Below are 16824 nucleotides of genomic sequence, written 5' to 3'. Positions count from 1 at the left end.
GTTGGACATTTCCACCTGACCTAATTAAAGCGCCCCTGGCCCAGCTGAGTAAATGGCAATTAATTAAAGGAGTATTCCACCAACTCCATGGGCCTTTTCTACAGCCACCCCGGAAATTTGTTAATTTCCACATTCCTCAAAAGGCTCATTGCTCCCCATCCTCTGTCATCTCAGGGAGAGGAATCAGTCGGGCAACTGGCCGGATATATGTCCGGTTCTTCACCTGGATTTCCACTGATCTAACACGACCATCGGTCCCAGGCATGGTCTTAGTTATACGGCCCACCGGCCAGGAGGCTCGAGGCAGCTGAGGGTCCACCATCATTACTACTTGGCCAGTTTCCAGGCTGGCCATTTCTCTCCGCCATTTCCCTCTGTGCTGTAGACTTGGTAGGTAATCCCGAATGAATCGGGCCCAAAAATGGTCAGCTAAGATTTGGCTGTGTCGCCACCGGCGTCTGCCTACGAGGTTGGTATCAGCATACATGGCTTGAGGAAGTGACGCATCTCGACGTCCCATCAAGAGCATATTCGGTGTAACCGGATCGGGGTCAGCGATGTCTGCAGAGAGATATCCCAAGGGTTTGGAGTTCAGAATCCCTTCCACCTCTATCAGGACAGTCCTCAAGACAGTTTCAGTGACAGTTTGGTCCCCTAGTACGACTCATAAGGCCGTCTTTACAGATTTGATCTCTCGCTCCCATGTTCCTCCAAAATGAGGAGCGCCTGGAGGGTTAAATTTGAATGAGATTTGTTGGTCCATCAGCTGATCCTGGAGGCTGGGTTCCATGGCTTGGAAGGCTTCCTCTAACCTGGCTTCTCCTGCCTTGAAGTTCGTACCTCTGTCAGCCAGGATCTCGTAGGGTTTCCCCCGTCGGGAGATAAACCGCCGTAGGGCCATGAGGAAGGCTTCCGTATCCAAACTCTCCAGTAGGTCCAGGTGGACACATCTGGTTGTCATACACTTGAATAGAATGCCCCAGCGCTTTTCCACACGACGACCTAACTTGATCATCAAGGGGCCGAAGCAATCTACTCCTGTTGACCAGAAGGGTGGTTTAAGGAGGCGCAAGCGAGCAGGGGGTAAATCTGCCATTTTGGGCACCGTAGCTCCGGCCCGCCATCTCTGACATTCTACGCAGGCGTATTGGTGCTTACGAATGGCTCCTCGTCCTCCAATTATCCAGTACTTCCGCCTCATCTCCCCATAGACCCTCTCTGGCCCTGGGTGGAGTAGCCGCTCATCATAACTCTTGATGAGGAGCCTGGTAAGAGGGTGTCTGGAGTCAAGGATAATTGGGTGGATAGCATCTGGGTCCAAAACCTCCGCTTGGCGCAGCCTCCCTCCGACTCTGATCACTCCAAGGATTGGATCATATTCTGGGGCAAGAGAGAGAAGACGGCTGTCCTTAGCCACTTCCCTACCGGCTTTCAGAGCTTTTAACTCCTCAGGGAAGCTAACTGCTTGTGCTTGCTGGAGGAGTAGTGTCTCTGCCGCGAGGGAGGTAGGTATAGAAGCCACCCCATCTGAGGTCTGGTTTGTGGCGGTGATCAGATCCGGCAGTGTTTGGGATTGTGTTAGGTCAGGGAGAGCAGTTGTTGGTTCCGTAGAAATGCTGTAGCATTGGGCAGACTTCCTTAACTCATGAGCTTCAGTCGGTCGCGGAGGGGCCGCACGCCTGGGGGCTGTCGGCCACTCGTTCTCTGGTTGGGACAAGAATGGTGGTCCCAAGCTCCAGCGATGGGGTTTAGCCAATTCCTTAAGGGTTTTACCTCTAGTAATGTCATCAGCAGGATTGTTTATGCTATCAACATACCTCCAGTCCTGGACTTCTGTTAGGTCTTGGATTTCCGCAATGCGAGTCCCGACAAACACCTTATACCTGCAGGACTCCGACTTGAGCCATGTCAATACAGTGGTCGAATCACTCCAGTAGATGATCCTTTGGATTGGCAAGGTGAGCTCGACTCGCAAGGTAGAGGCCAACTGGGCTCCGGAAAGGGCAGCACTGAGTTCCAGCCTAGGCATTGACAACTGCTTCTTGGGTGCGACCCTGGACCTGGCCATGACAAAGGAGACATGGGTGTAGCCTGCCTCCATAAGGTTATGAATCTCTCGGTTATGAACTTCTGCAAGCTCAGGATTCTTCACCAGGCGTCGCTCTGTTCCACGCAGTAGTGGGAGTACAGCCCGTGTCGTGGTTGCCAGAGGAGGATGGTTGGGCACCCGTAGCAGTGGGGTTGCATACCTGCGAACGCCATCCATTTCAGTGGTGGTGGTGCTCTTCTCCAGGAGGTCTAATGCATAGGAGTCATTTTTCGAGCGAGTGACCTCCTGTAGCTTCCGGTTGGAGAAGGTGTCCATCTTCCTTAGCATCTCAACATTCCGAAGGAGGTCAGTGGCTGCATCTGGATTGCTTCTGGTGAAGAGGACTTGCTGTGACTGTACAGCTTGGGTGGAGAGAAGTAGATGGGATGGACCTTGCACAGCCCAACCCAAGGATGTATGGACAGCAATGGGTCCTCCTTCTGGTCCAGCTCGTATAGGCTCAGTCGGGGTGACGAGATGTGGGTGATCTGACCCAATTAGGATAAGTGGTGCTACTCTGGCCAGGTTAGGAAGAGGCAATCCTCGTAGATGAGGATATTGTTTCTGTAGAACACTTACCGGGCAGCAGTGCTCTGCGAGATTCAAGCCATCTGCCGTGAAGGCATTGGTGATGTTATAGGCCACGTCCCTGTTTCCTGAAGGTGAAATGCTAAAGGTTACAGCAGAGCCTTTCATTTGGATAACATCATGTCGCACCGTTCTGAGATTAAGGGTCTCGGGGGTCCCTTCCAGGTTAAGCTGACGGGTGGCCGCTGTGAGAATGATTGTTCTTTCTGACCCATCGTCTAGAACGGCGAATGTATCAATGCTTCTCCCTTCACTTTGCAGAGTGACCTTGACCACCTTCAACATGACCCTTGGAGATCGGTTCTGCTGGTCGAGATACAGCTCCTTTGCAGCTCCTACCATGAGCATACTCTGCTCCTTCTTTGCTTGGGGAAATAGATCATGCAACACGGTGAGATGGATTTCTTTACAGCGGTTGCAGGGTTTCCTCAATGTGCAGGTCTCCACCTTATGGCTACGGGCACACTTGTAGCATCGCTCGCCTGAAGTGATCCAGGCCTTCAATTGAGTTTGAGTGAGCTTTTTTACTCTGGGGCATGAGCCAAGGAAGTGCCCCTTACTATTGCAATATGGGCAGTAAGGCTGGAATTTGATGTTCTTGCTCTTGAGAGGGGTCTTCTTCCCGGGTTCCTCCCTGGCCTCACTATTTAAGTACATGGTAGTGGGATTTGGTCTTTTCTGTCCCTGCTGGCGTTCAAACTCCTTCCTTCCCCCTGTGGCTATGGCGGAGATTGTGGCCTGGTGAGCGATGCTCTTCGCCTTTGCCTTCACCTCCAACCATGTGGCCAGGTCTCTGAGAGCATAGGTGCTTCTCGAGCCCTCTTTCAGGATGCCCTTATTCAAACAATGTTCAATGAAACTGTCTCTGAGGTACACTGGAACTTTGCTGAGAAGCCTGTCCACGTGGGAGCCACATTTAAGCTCGTTCCCGTCTTCTCCTTCAACGGATTGGAGCATAGAGGTCAGGGATTGGACAGCCAGGGAGAATTCTTGGAAGGCAGCATGGTCTCCCATTTTAATTGGAGACGTGTTCAGGATGTTGTTTAGTTCATTCTGGACTAGCTGACGTGGCTCACCATATCTCGCCTTCAGGGCCTGGAGAGCTGCAGTGTATGGTGTTGCGGAGTGCATAAATGATTGGGCCAGCCTGTATGCACTTGGAAACCGCAAATGATCCATTAGTACTTGGTATTTGTAGCGTTCTGACAGATGACTGTGAATACCCAGTAGACTCTCCAATGCCATTTCCAAAAGGACAAATTCACTCTCCTTTCCATTTTCAAAGTATGGCAGTTTGGGTCTGGGAATTCCATAGGCTGAGGCTACTAGAAGTTTCATAATGTTGGCTCCCTCTTCTGTTTGCGTGAAGGATAAACCCGGGACTTCTGATGAGCCCACTGTGGCCTCATTGGGCCGGTCACCTACTGTCCCAGACCCACCATTTGTGGCAGCCGGAATTGGGCGAGAGCCCTCCGACCTGTTGTTTGAGGACTGGCCTGGCCCCGGATGAAAGGAACGATTTGCCTTGGTTGGTAATTGGCGGAAAGGCGAAGGAGTGATGCTTTGTCCAGATGGAGGAATGCTAACTTGTGTCACTGGCATAGAGGGCGTTGGCGGAGCGGCCCGTCTCCCGTGCTCCGTGTTGGCTGTTGACCCCGGATCCTCCGAGGACTGTGTGCCATGCTGTACCAGAGGGGCAGATTGGGAAAGAAAGGCAGACAGTTCAGGTCCATGTGGAGGGGTGGTCAGGTCAACTCCCCGTTCGTTCCTCTCCAGGAAGGATGAGACCATCCGTGCCTCTTCTAATTCCCTTCTGGCTTGACGGTGCCGTCGCTGCTGTGCCAGGTCCTTGGCAATGGATTCCCTTTCCTGTAGAGCTCTACGGGCCTGCACATCCAATTGGTGACATCGTTCGTCAGCCTGTCGTTCCTCCTCAATCTGACGCTCAATTTCCTCCAAAGCTAATAGTTTCATCCTCTCTTGTAGGACAGCGTTCTGTGAATTGCTGAGGGCTAGTGAATGGCGACTGCCATGGCCACTTCCAAAGGGGTATCCACTGGTCGAACTCCCACTCCGTCTAGAGTGCTTCGACGATTTCCCATTAGTTAAGGGGTGAGCGGAGCCTGCCTCTGGAAGCTGGTCGACCTGTGCAGTGGGAGTTACCTCTTCCATAGGTTCCTCACGTAGACCACTTTCCTGCTCCAAAGCAGTTTCCGGTCCTTGGCTCAGAGGGGATGGTTGATGGCTGAAACATATAGTTGATCCATCAACTCTTTGAGCTCTGGTGGGCTTGCCCTTTGATGTCGGAACCTCGACCACATAGTCCTTAAGATAACCAGGTGCTTGCCTGGTTCTTCTGGTGCTCCTGGTAGTTGAGGATGAAGCCTTTGTTGCTTTAGGCTTAGCTCCTGGATATTTCCTTTGTTCCAAGACCTTTCCCTCAGCTGCTCTCTCCTCCTCTCTTCTTCCTTCCAGTGGAGACAATTCTTCCCTCTCCGCCTCCATTTCACCTGTCTTTGGTTCAGTCATCATCCGGCTCAAAGGACCATTGAAAGATTAGTGGAATCTGTGTGGGTTGCTGGACAGGTAGGATGACTGACAGTGAAGGTGAACAGGTGGTCACGTGTCAGGTGACAGAGGAATGTATGAGACTGAGGCAGGAATTCCTTTAACCATAAAGTGGTATATTTACTGGTAGTCTGTGCTGCATCACAAAGGAAACAAATAACATGTATACAATCAAATTCATAATCAAAGATCAAATCATAGCAGTCATTATTAACAATTCACATTACACAATATGTTCGAAGCGTGCGCTCCAAGCCGCACTCCGCGGTGATAACTATAAACAATAACTGAATGGCCCACTCTCCCGATCACCACAGATCATTCAGATGAAAGGTAAGAGTCGGTGGACTTACGTGGATTCATGGACGCACAGAACTTCTGGATCAGATGGATTTAGGGAAGAGAAAGCAGCGAGATCAGGCAATGGCAATTTCCTCCTTTTATGGAGTTGAGATCTGTTGGACATTTCCACCTGACCTAATTAAAGCGCCCCTGGCCCAGCTGAGTAAATGGCAATTAATTAAAGGAGTATTCCACCAACTCCATGGGCCTTTTCTACACAAAGATACACTATATATACAAAAGTATGTGGACATCCATTCAAATTGGTGGATTTGGCTATTTCAGCCACACCCGTTGCAGACAGGTGTATAAAATTGAGCACAACGCCATGCAATCTCCATAGACAAACATTGGCAGTAGAATGGCCGTACTGAGGAGCTCAGTGTCTTTCAACGTTGCACCGTAATAGGATGCCACCTTTCCAATAAGTCAGTTCATGAAATTTCTGCCCTGCTAGAGTTGCCACGGTCAATTGTAAGTGCTGTTACTGTGAAGTGGAAATGTCTAGGAGCAACAACAGTTCAGCCGCGAAGTGGTAGGCCACACAAGCTCACAGAATGGGACTGCCAAGTGCTGAAGCATGTAACACGTAAAAATAGTCTGTCCTTGGTTGCAACACACTACCGAGTTCCAAACTGCCTCTGGAAGTAATTTCAGCACAACTTCGCCGGGAGCTTCATGAAATGGGTTTCCATGGCCAAGCAGCCGCACACAACCAGTGGAAACAAGTTTTCTGGAGTGATGAATCACGCTTCACCATCTGGGAGTCCGACGGACGAATCTGGGTTTGGATACCAGGAAAATGCTACCTGCCCCAATGCATCGTGCCAATTGTAAAGTTTGGTGGAGGAAAAATTGTCTGGGCTGTTTTTATGGCTTGGGCTTGGCCCCTTAGTTCCAGTGAAAGGAAATCTTAACGCTACAGCATATAATGACATTCTAGACTTCCAACTTCTGCTACCAGTCACTTTTCAGCCCTGTTAACATGTATATCCTGTTACCAGTCACTTTTCAGCCCTGTTTACATGTATATCCTGTTACCAGTCACTTTTCAGCCCTGTTTACATGTATATCCTGTTACCAGTCACTTTTCAGCCCTGTTTACATGTATATCCTGTTACCAGTCACTTTTCAGCCCTGTTTACATGTATATTCTTCTACCAGTCACTTTCAGCCCTGTATACATGTATATCCTGCTACCAGTCACTTTTCAGCCCTGTATACATGTATATTCTGCTACCAGTCACTTTCCAGCCCTGTTAACATGTATATCCTGTTACCAGTCACTTTTCAGCCCTGTTTACATGTATATTCTTCTACCAGTCACTTTCAGCCCTGTATACATGTATATCCTGCTACCAGTCACTTTTCAGCCCTGTATACATGTATATTCTTCTACCAGTCACTTTTCAGCCCTGTATACATGTATATCCTGCTATGCCATTTAGCAGACGCTTTTATCCAAAGCGACTTACAGTCATGTGTGCATACATTCTACGTATGGGTGGTCCCGGGGATCGAACCCACTACCCTGGCGTTACAAGCGCCATGCTCTACCAACTGAGCTACAGAAGGACAACTGAGCCGTTCCAACACAGTTTTTGCTCTCCTGCGCCTGACTTCTCTGCTGCCAGTACGCACCCCTTACATTATCATTGTGTGTGTGTGTTTGAGATCTGGCTCAGGTAGTAATAATAGAACCTGTAACTGTTTGATCAGTAGACCCTGTTGATTACAGGTATGTGTGTGAGTGGGAGACTGTAATGTCAGCTGCTCTGTTTGACCTCTTGACCCCCTTCTCTCAGATCTATCAACATAAATGGGTGAAAGGTCTCTTCCAATGGAATTTTACCCAGTGTTCTAAACACTCAACACAAACCAGATGTGTGTTCCCGGGCTGTACCTTATCCCTCCCTCTCTCTCCCCCCTTTTCCCTTTTGTTCCCCTCTCCCGAAAATGTTCTGTTTCCCAGTGTGCCTCCCTCATAACGGCTGAGACCAGGGTCTAGGCTGGAAGGATGGACTCTGTGCTGCTGCTGTCTCTGTGGGCTCTCTGTGGCTCTGTCTCTCTGCAGACTGCAGGTAAGCTCAGCTCAGACCTCCTCTATCTCTCTCTCACACACATTGTCTCTCTCACACACGCTTGTCCCACCTAGACTGAGCTGGGCTTTGGTTTGGCCCTTGGATAGATGAGTAAATCAGTTGATTATTTCAGATCATTTAAAAATCTAGAGCTTGCATTTGTTTTTCAATGAGTGTACTGCATATTGAATATTTGTTCCTGTCTTTGTTGTCTTGACATAGGCTGTGGTTTTGGTTGTGTGTTATGGTTGGGGCATGCTGATACACTCCTGACTACTAAGTCATTGAATGCATTTGCAGTTTTTTTTGGTTGTGTTTTGTACAAAGCATGCAAAACATACTAATCTCTCAGAGGTTAGCAGTGGTATGATATTTACTGTATGCCTCTGTAACCTTCTCACTCATCCTTATTCACAAATAACTCACGATTTTTAGCAATCATGGTTCATTAACGTGCATCCACGCTAATGTAATAGTGTTCAGAAACCTATTCTATTCTTATTAACAGTAAAAGTTACTCCAAAATGACACAATACATTATTTGGCATTAATTTCTATTATGCTCAACATAATCCAAAACACAACCAAAACAAATGCATCCAACAGGTTTGTAGAGTCATAAGCTTGAAGTAGTCATTGCGTGCTAGGAATATGAGACACAATACTAAACTAAATGTAACACACTGTAAGTGAATTTCCCCCCTTATACAGGAGTAATAAAGGCCCAGTTCACCAATTTTGTATTTCTTTTTCTAATTTACATTTTTCAGGGGGTGCTGCAGCACCCTCAGCACCCCTACTTGTGGCTATGGTAGGGCAGTGTACTGCAGCTGTATGAGAGACAATGTCTGCGTATGTGTGTTTGCACAGTTGTGTGTATGTAGTGTGTGTGTCCCCCTGTGTCCACCTGTGTGTACAGTATATGAATATATGTTGTTAATTGGTCACACCTCTTTCTCTGTTCCAGATGTGCTGTACATTAAGGGCGTGTCCCTCTCTGTGTGTGTGTGTTTGTGTGTGTGTGCGTGCTGGGCTACAGTCCATGCTGTATTGCGGATATGAATTAATTATGTGTTTTATGTTAAACACATGGAAGAAAAATACAATGGATTCCTAGGAAGAGATGAAATCACAGAACTAGATGCCCAATTGGAATCAGATTTAGGCTCCTATTCTATCAAACTATAACCAGGTTTACATTCTGCACTGTAACCTTTGCTTACCAGAGTAGACGAATCCCTACAAATGTGCCAGAAGAAAATGATCCTCTTTGAAAACTTTGGTACCAGGTTTGATAGACAAAATTCCCCATCTGATTCCAACTTAAACTTCACATTTCAACTACGATTTCATGTTCCGACCTCTCGATTTCACTCACCTGGGCAAAGTCTGATTTGATTTATCTATCTACAGTGCCTCCAGAAAGTATTCATACTCCTGGACTTATTACACTTTTCTAGAAATGTTAACAAATTTATTGAAAATTAAACATTCAAATCACCTTATAGCTGGGGATCTTTCTGGGTAAGTCTCTAAGAGGTTTGCACACCTAGATTGTACAATTTATTTTTTATTTAACTAGGCAAGTCAGTTAAGAACAAATTCTTATTTACAATGATGGCCTACCCCGGCCAAACCTAGACAACGCCGCCCAATCACGGCCGGATGTGATGCAGCCTGGATTCAAAACAGGTACTGCAGTGACTCCTCTTGCACTGAGATGTAGTGTCTTAGATCACTGCACCACTCAGGAGCCCAAAATATTTGCACACAATTTGTATTTATTCTTCAAGCTCTGTTAATTTGGTTCATTGCTAAACAGCCATTTTCAATCCGATTTAAGTCAACATTCTAACTATGCCCCTCAGGGACATTCTATGTCATCTTGTTAAGCAACTCCAGTGTATATTTGGCCTTGTATTTTGGGTTATTGTCTTGGTGAAAGGTGAATTTGTATCCTAGTGTCTGTTAGAAAGCAGACTGAAACAGGTTTTCCTCTAGGCTGTGCTTAGCTCTATTCCGTTTGTTTTTATCCTAAACAACTCGCTAGTCCTAGCCAAAGACAAGTATACCCACAACAAGATGCAGCCACCACCATGCTTGAAAATATGAAGAGTGGTACTAAGTGATGTGTTGTGTTGGATTTATCCCAAACAAAACGCTCTGTATTCAGGAAATAAAGTGAATTCCTTTACCAATTGTTTTGCAGTTTTACTTTAGTGCCTTATTGCAAACAGGATGTATTTTGGGAATATTTTTATTCTGTACATGGCACGTTTCAGGTAAGACCCAGATGCAGACAGTGTTGAAGTAACACATGTGTATTACTCGGACAGGGGCAGGCAAAACGACAGGTCAAGGGCAGGCAGAGGTCAGTAATCCAGATAGGGTGCAAAAGGCCCAGAACGGTTGGCAGGCTCAGGGTTAGGGCAGGCAGAATGGTCAAAACCAGGAAAAACTAGAAAACAGGAACTAGAACAGACAGGAGCAAGTGTAAAAATGCTGGTAGGTTTCACGAAACAAAACGAACTGGCAACAGATAAACAGAGAACACAGGTATAAAACACTTGGGGGGTGGAGACAAGCACAAAGACAGGTGAAACAGATCAGGGTGTGACAGTACAGGCTTGCTTATTTTCGCTCTGTCATTTAGGTTACGATTATGGAGTAACTACAATGTTGTTGATCCATCCTCAGTTTTCTCCTATCACAGCCATTTAACTCTGTAACTGTTTTAAAGTCACCATTGGCCTAATCGTGAAATCCCTGAGCGGTTTCCTTCCTCTCTGGCAACTGAGTTAGGAAGGACGCCTGTATCTTTATAGTGACTGGGTGTATTTGATACCCCATCCAACTTGTAATTAATAACTTCACCATGTTCAAAGGGATATTCAGTGTCTGCTTTAAAAAAACAACATATACCAATAGGTGCCCTTCTTTCTGAGGCATTGGAAAACCTCCCTGATATTTTTTTGTTGAATCTGTGTTTCAAATTCACTGCTCGACTGAAGGACCTTACAGATAATTGTGTGTGTGGTGTACAGAGATGGATTAGTCATTCCTGGAATGCTTTTCCAACTGAAGGAGTTCCCACATGAGCACTTGTTGACTGCTTTTCCTTCACTCTGCAGTCCAACTCATTCCAAACCATCTCAATTTGGTTGAGGTTGGGGGATTGTGGAGGCCAGGTCATCTGATGCAGCACTCCATCACTCTCTCCCTTATATACCTGGAGGTGTGTTTTGGGTCATTGTCCCGTTGAAAAACAAATGATAGTCCCACTAAGTGCAAACCAGATGGGGTGGCGTATTGCTGCAGAAAGCAGTGGTAGTCATGCTGGTTAAGTGTGCTTTGAATTCTAAATAAATCACAGATAGTGTCTCCAGCAAAGGACCCCCACACCATCACACCTCCTCCTCCATGCTTCATGGTGGGAAATACACATGCAGAGATTATCCGTTCACGTACCCTGCATCTCACAAAAGACATGACATTTGGAACCAAAAATCTCATATTTGGACTCATCAGACCAAAGGACATATTTACACCGATCTAATGTCCATTGCTCATGTTTCTTGGCCCAAGAAAGTCTCTTCTTCTTATTGGTGTCCTTTAGTAGAGGTTTCTTTGCAGCAATTTGACAATGAAGGCCTGACTCACACAGTCTCCTCAGAACAGTTGATATTGAGATGTGTCTGTTACTTGAACTTGAACTTCTTTGGGCTGCAATTTCTGATGCTGGTAACTCTAATGAACTTATCCTCTGCAGCAGAGGTAACTCTGGGTCTTCCATTCCTGTGGCGGTCCTCATGAGAGCCAGTTTCATCTTAGCGCTTGATGGTTTTTGCGACTGCACTGGAAGAAACTTTCAACGTTCTTGACATTTTTCGTTTTGACTGACCATGTCTCAAAGTAATGATGGACTGTCATTTTTCTTTGCTTATTTGAGCTGTTCTAATAAGGTCTTGGTCTTTTACCAAATTGAGCCATCTTCTGTTTACCCCCTGTCATGACGTTGGCCTCTTTGGGTATAGCAAGCCCCATCCCCCTCTCCCTGCCTCCCCCTTGCCTCCTTCAACTAGGTTGCTGTGGTCAGAGAGACGTCGTAAATTCCTGAGGACCTCCTCATGGACACACAGTATAAGAGGCAGAGTAAATGTTCATAGAGGACAAAGGAATTCCTTCCATCTCACAGAACTTGAGGTACGAACAAATTTCATGTTCCGGAGAAAGTATAAAAGATCTGTGAAGAATCCAGCTACGAACTGGTCCGTTTGTCACAACTTCGGGAAGCTCATGGGAGACAGTGTGGCCACATTACCATAACGCTGTTGATATAATAGCCTCAGATATAAGGTTTACATCTAATTGTTGTATAAGATGAATGAGTAGGTATGATACTGTTTGTATAATTGTGTAATATGATTTTGGACTTTTTAATGAAGAAAAATACAATTCCCTTTTAATTTGAACTAAATCAGAGGACCGCTCCTGACCCCAGCTAGGGTCAGGCCTCCTGGGACAGCCCTTTTTCGGCCCTTCCGAATAAAACTCCCACTCGGGTTTTCGATCAGCAGACGGAGCTTACCTCAATTACGAGATGGCTAAAGGTTGCAGACCATGTTTTTCTCCATTAGGGGAGGAGACAAAGGTTGTAGACCATTGCTGAATCTTTTAACCATACCACGTGGTTAAACTCTTAGACTATCGATACCGACAGAATAAGAACCAGTCTTTGATATTAATTACTAGTCTGCAGCTAGAAATTCGGTATCATTGAATGCAAAGAATGACAACCGCCGAAACATCCATTCTATAACGAAACGAATGAATGTCACTTTGAACTATCCACTATAAACACGACAGAGAGAGAGGGAGAGAGACGGACAATTCTACAAAAGAAACAAACTTTTCACCAGCGATCAAAACAACACACTGAGTGTAAATATATATATTGATTGCAATTGTTCCCGAATGAGTGAGCGTTTATGTGCAAAGGATTAGCATTTCAATTGTTATAATTATCACTCTGTAGTGACTTCTTAGTCGACCCCACTTCCCCTTTTGTCTAACAACCGCCATGCTGGTTTAGCCCACTAGGGCACATTCTCAATTCATGGAACCACATTTACCTTGTTTGTTTGTTTATGCATTTCTGTGAATTACTTAGTTAGTAATAAATAAATAGTTTAAGACAATTGATGTATGGATGACTCATAGTGAAGACTGGGTTCGTGCAGATAACCAACAATTTACAACGTTTAGAATGAGACTAACGTGAGGTAAAGTAAATAATGAATTAATTCGAAGACTAATTGATCAGATAAAATATCTGAAAAGTTATTTTAGGAAATTATAACTTTGTAATCTGAATATTTTTCCTTGGTGCCCCGACTTCCTAGTAATTACGGTTACATGATTAATCAGTCTAATCGTGTAATACTAATTACAGAGAATCTTTGATAAAAACAGTCTTCAGTTAATGATAGTAAAGACACGACACCCCACTACCTTGTCACAACACATCTGATTGGCTCAAACACATTAAGAAGGAAATAAATTCCACAAATTAATTTTTAAAACAAGGCTTAATTGAAATTTATTCCAGGTGACTACCTTATCTTATGAAGCTGGTTGAGAGAATGCCAAGAGTGTGTAAAGCTGTCATAAAGGGAAAGGGTGGCTACTTTGAAGAATATATATTTTGATTAAAAAAAAAAGTTATTGCATAGTGTTGATGTCTTCACTATTATTCTACAATGTAGAAAATAGTAAAAATAAAGAAAAACCCTGGAATGAGTAGGTGTCCAAACTTTTGACTGGTACTGTAAATATGGTCTCTCAGTGTTTTTATGAATATTGCTAGCAACAACAGAATAAAGGAATTTTGAATTACATATCAACAGTAGAAAATAGGAGAATATCTTCTATCTAATGATGCCAACTTTATTTCTCAACTCCTAATATAAAGACAATTACACTTATTGGAGCCAATTAAGAAAGGTTTACCTGGGAGTGGGTCCCTGGGTGTCCGGTTTACCTGGGAGTGGGTCCCTGGGTGGACGGTTTACCTGGAAGTGGGTCCCTGGGTGTCCGGTTTACCTGGGAGTGGGTCCCTGGGTGGACGGTTTACCTGGGACGGGGTCCCTGGTTGGACGGTTTACCTGGGAGGGGGTCCCTGGGTGGACGGTATACCTGGGAGGGGGTCCCTGGGTGGACGGTTTACCTGGAAGTGGGTCCCTGGGTGGACGGTTTACCTGGGAGTGGGTCCCTGGGTGGACGGTTTACCTGGGAGTGGGTCCCTGGGTGGACGGTTTACCTGGGACGGGGTCCCTGGTTGGACGGTTTACCTGGAAGTGGGTCCCTGGTTGGACGGTTTACCTGGAAGTGGGTCCCTGGGTGTCCGGTTTACCTGGGAGTGGGTCCCTGGGTGGACGGTTTACCTGGAAGTGGGTCCCTGGGTGTCCGGTTTACCTGGGAGTGGGTCCCTGGGTGTCCGGTTTACCTGGGAGGGGGTCCCTGGGTGTCCGGTTTACCTGGGAGTGGGTCCCTGGGTGTCCGGTTTACCTGGGAGGGGGTCCCTGGGTGTCCGGTTTACCTGGAAGTGGGTCCCTGGATGTCCGGTTTACCTGGGAGGGGTCCCTGGGTGTCCGGTTTACCTGGGAGGGGGTCCCTGGGTGGACGGTTTACCTGGGAGGGGGTCCCTGGGTGTCCGGTTTACCTGGGACGGGGTCCCTGGGTGGCCGGTTTACCTGGGACGGGGTCCCTGGTTGGACGGTTTACCTGGGACGGGGTCCCTGGTTGGACGGTTTACCTGGGAGGGGGTCCCTGGGTGGACGGTTTACATGGGAAGGGATCCCTGGGTGGCCGGTTTACCTGGGAGGGGGTCCCTGGGTGGACGGTTTACCTGGGAGGGGGTCCCTGGGTGGACGGTTTACCTGGGACGGGGTCCCTGGTTGGACGGTTTACCTGGGAGGGGGTCCCTGGGTGGACGGTTTACCTGGGAAGGGATGCCTGGGTGGCCGGTTTACCTGGGAGGGGGTCCCTGGGTGGACGGTTTACCTGGGAGGGGGTCCCTGGGTGGACGGTTTACCTGGGACGGGGTCGCTGGTTGGACGGTTTACCTGGGAGGGGGTCCCTGGGTGGACGGTTTACCTGGGACGGGGTCCCTGGTTGGACGGTTTACCTGGGACGGGGTCCCTGGTTGGACGGTTTACCTGGAAGGGGGTCCCTGGGTGGACGGTTTACCTCAAATCAAATCAAATCAAATCAGATTTGATTTGATTTGATTTGATTTGATTTGATTTGACGGTTTACCTGGGAAGGGATCCCTGGGTGGCCGGTTTACCTGGGACGGGGTCCCTGGTTGGACGGTTTACCTGGGACGGGTTCCCTGGTTGGACGGTTTACCTGGGAGGGGGTCCCTGGGTGGCCGGTTTACCTGGGACGGGGTCCCTGGTTGGACGGTTTACCTGGGACGGGGTCCCTGGTTGGACGGTTTACCTGGGAGGGGGTCCCTGGGTGGACGGTTTACCTGGGAAGGGATCCCTGGGTGGCCGGTTTACCTGGGAGGGGGTCCCTGGGTGGACGGTTTACCTGGGAGGGGGTCCCTGGGTGTCCGGTTTACCTGGGAGGGGGTCCCTGGGTGGACGGTTTACCTGGGACGGGGTCCCTGGTTGGACGGTTTACCTGGGAGGGGGTCCCTGGGTGGACGGTTTACCTGGGAGGGGGACCCTGGTTGGCCGGTTTACCTGGGAGGGGGTCCCTGGGGGGCCAGTTTACCTGGGAGGGGGTCCCTGGGGGGCCGGTTTACCTGGGAGGGGTCCCTGGGCAAGAAAAGTTTGAAGACCTCTGACATAATATAATAATATATGCCATTTAGTAGACACATCTATCCAAAGTGACTTGCAGACATAAAAAACGTTTTCTCATTTGGGTGGTCCCGGATATCAAACCCACCATGCTTACGTTGCATTCACCATCCTCTACCAACTGAGCTAGAGGGCCACATCTTTCCACCTCTGTCTCTCTTCTAGTCCAGGCATCTGATGCGTGTCCAGAGAGGCTGCTGGGTAACGAACGGAGAAGGACGTGTCTAAAACCCTGTACACAGGACAAGGACTGTGGCAACAAGCGCCAGTGTCTGTGTGATGGCCAGTGTGGCCTCAGCTGTGTGGCTCCAGGTACGTGTGTGTGTTCTGGTTTGTCAGTGTGTCCTCAGCTGTGTGGCTCCAGGTACATGTGTGTGTGTGTTCTTTGTTTGTCAGTTGGACCTCAGCTGTGTGGCTCCAGGTACGTGTTTGTGTTCTGGTTTGTCAGTTGGGCCTTAGCTGCGGGGGTTAATTTAAATCATTGCACATGTTCATGTGTGTTCCAAATGAGGAAATGAGGGCACTCAACATGGCTTTACAGCATCACCAGTGATGCCCCATCTGGAAGTGCCTTTTCAGTTCATCTGCCCAGAAACACACTAAGCCCATTCTAAACTGTTCTTGATTATCTGATCTTTCCTCGTTAACCTCTCCACTCCTCCATCTCTTCCTCTCTATCTTCCCCAGGTCGTACTTGTCCCTGGCCCCTGCCCTCAGGGAACAGCTTTGTTGCTTCCCTCCTCTCTCCCACTCCCTCCTTCTCTGCCCTCCTCGAGGTGCGTTGTGACACAGGCTACATGTTGCCCAATGGCTTGGATGCAGCCATCCGTCGTTGCCAAGGCGACCGACAATGGAGCGGTGATGATCCCAACTGCACAGGTGGGTACAAGAACAGAGAAGAGAGGCAGAATGTTCTGGATGCAATTTAGATAACATCATCTCTGCTCATTAGAAGGACCCACACTTATAGTGTGATATGTTTGTGTGTGTGTATGTGTACTTACAGTGTAATGTGTTGTGTGTGTGTGTGTGTGTGTGTGTGTGTGTGTGTGTGTGTGTGTGTGTGTGTGTGTGTGTGTGTGTGTGTGTGTGTGTGTGTGTGTGTGTGTGTGTGTGTGTGTGTGCGTGCGTGCGTGTGTGTGTGTGTGTGTGTGTGTGTGTGTGTGTGTGTGTGTGTGTGTGTGTGTGTGTGTATGTCCATGTCCCAATCTCACAGAGCTCCTTCTCAGAGACAGGCAGTAGGTTGGCTGGGTGTCTTCCTGTGTGTATTCTGTACATTTGTGTA

The 16824-nt window shown here is 47.7% G+C and overlaps 1 protein-coding gene across 1 annotated transcript in view; it reads left to right on the top strand.

The window, feature by feature from the left end:
- Window positions 1–7512: 7512 nt before the first annotated feature.
- Window positions 7513–16824, top strand: part of ntd5 (ntl-dependent gene 5) — a 19916-nt gene continuing 10604 nt past the window's right edge. The window contains exons 1-3 of the mRNA XM_046301479.1: window positions 7513–7668; window positions 15705–15851; window positions 16227–16418. Coding sequence (XP_046157435.1) covers window positions 7605–7668; window positions 15705–15851; window positions 16227–16418 — 403 coding nt within the window. The 5' untranslated portion in view covers window positions 7513–7604. The remainder of the gene's footprint in view (window positions 7669–15704; window positions 15852–16226; window positions 16419–16824) is intronic.

Source organism: Oncorhynchus gorbuscha, linkage group LG15, assembly GCF_021184085.1.
Source record: "Oncorhynchus gorbuscha isolate QuinsamMale2020 ecotype Even-year linkage group LG15, OgorEven_v1.0, whole genome shotgun sequence".
Classification (NCBI taxonomy): Eukaryota; Metazoa; Chordata; class Actinopteri; order Salmoniformes; family Salmonidae; genus Oncorhynchus; species Oncorhynchus gorbuscha.
The sequence above is the reverse complement of the archived record's forward strand: the minus strand, read 5'-3'. Positions and strand labels throughout refer to the sequence as shown.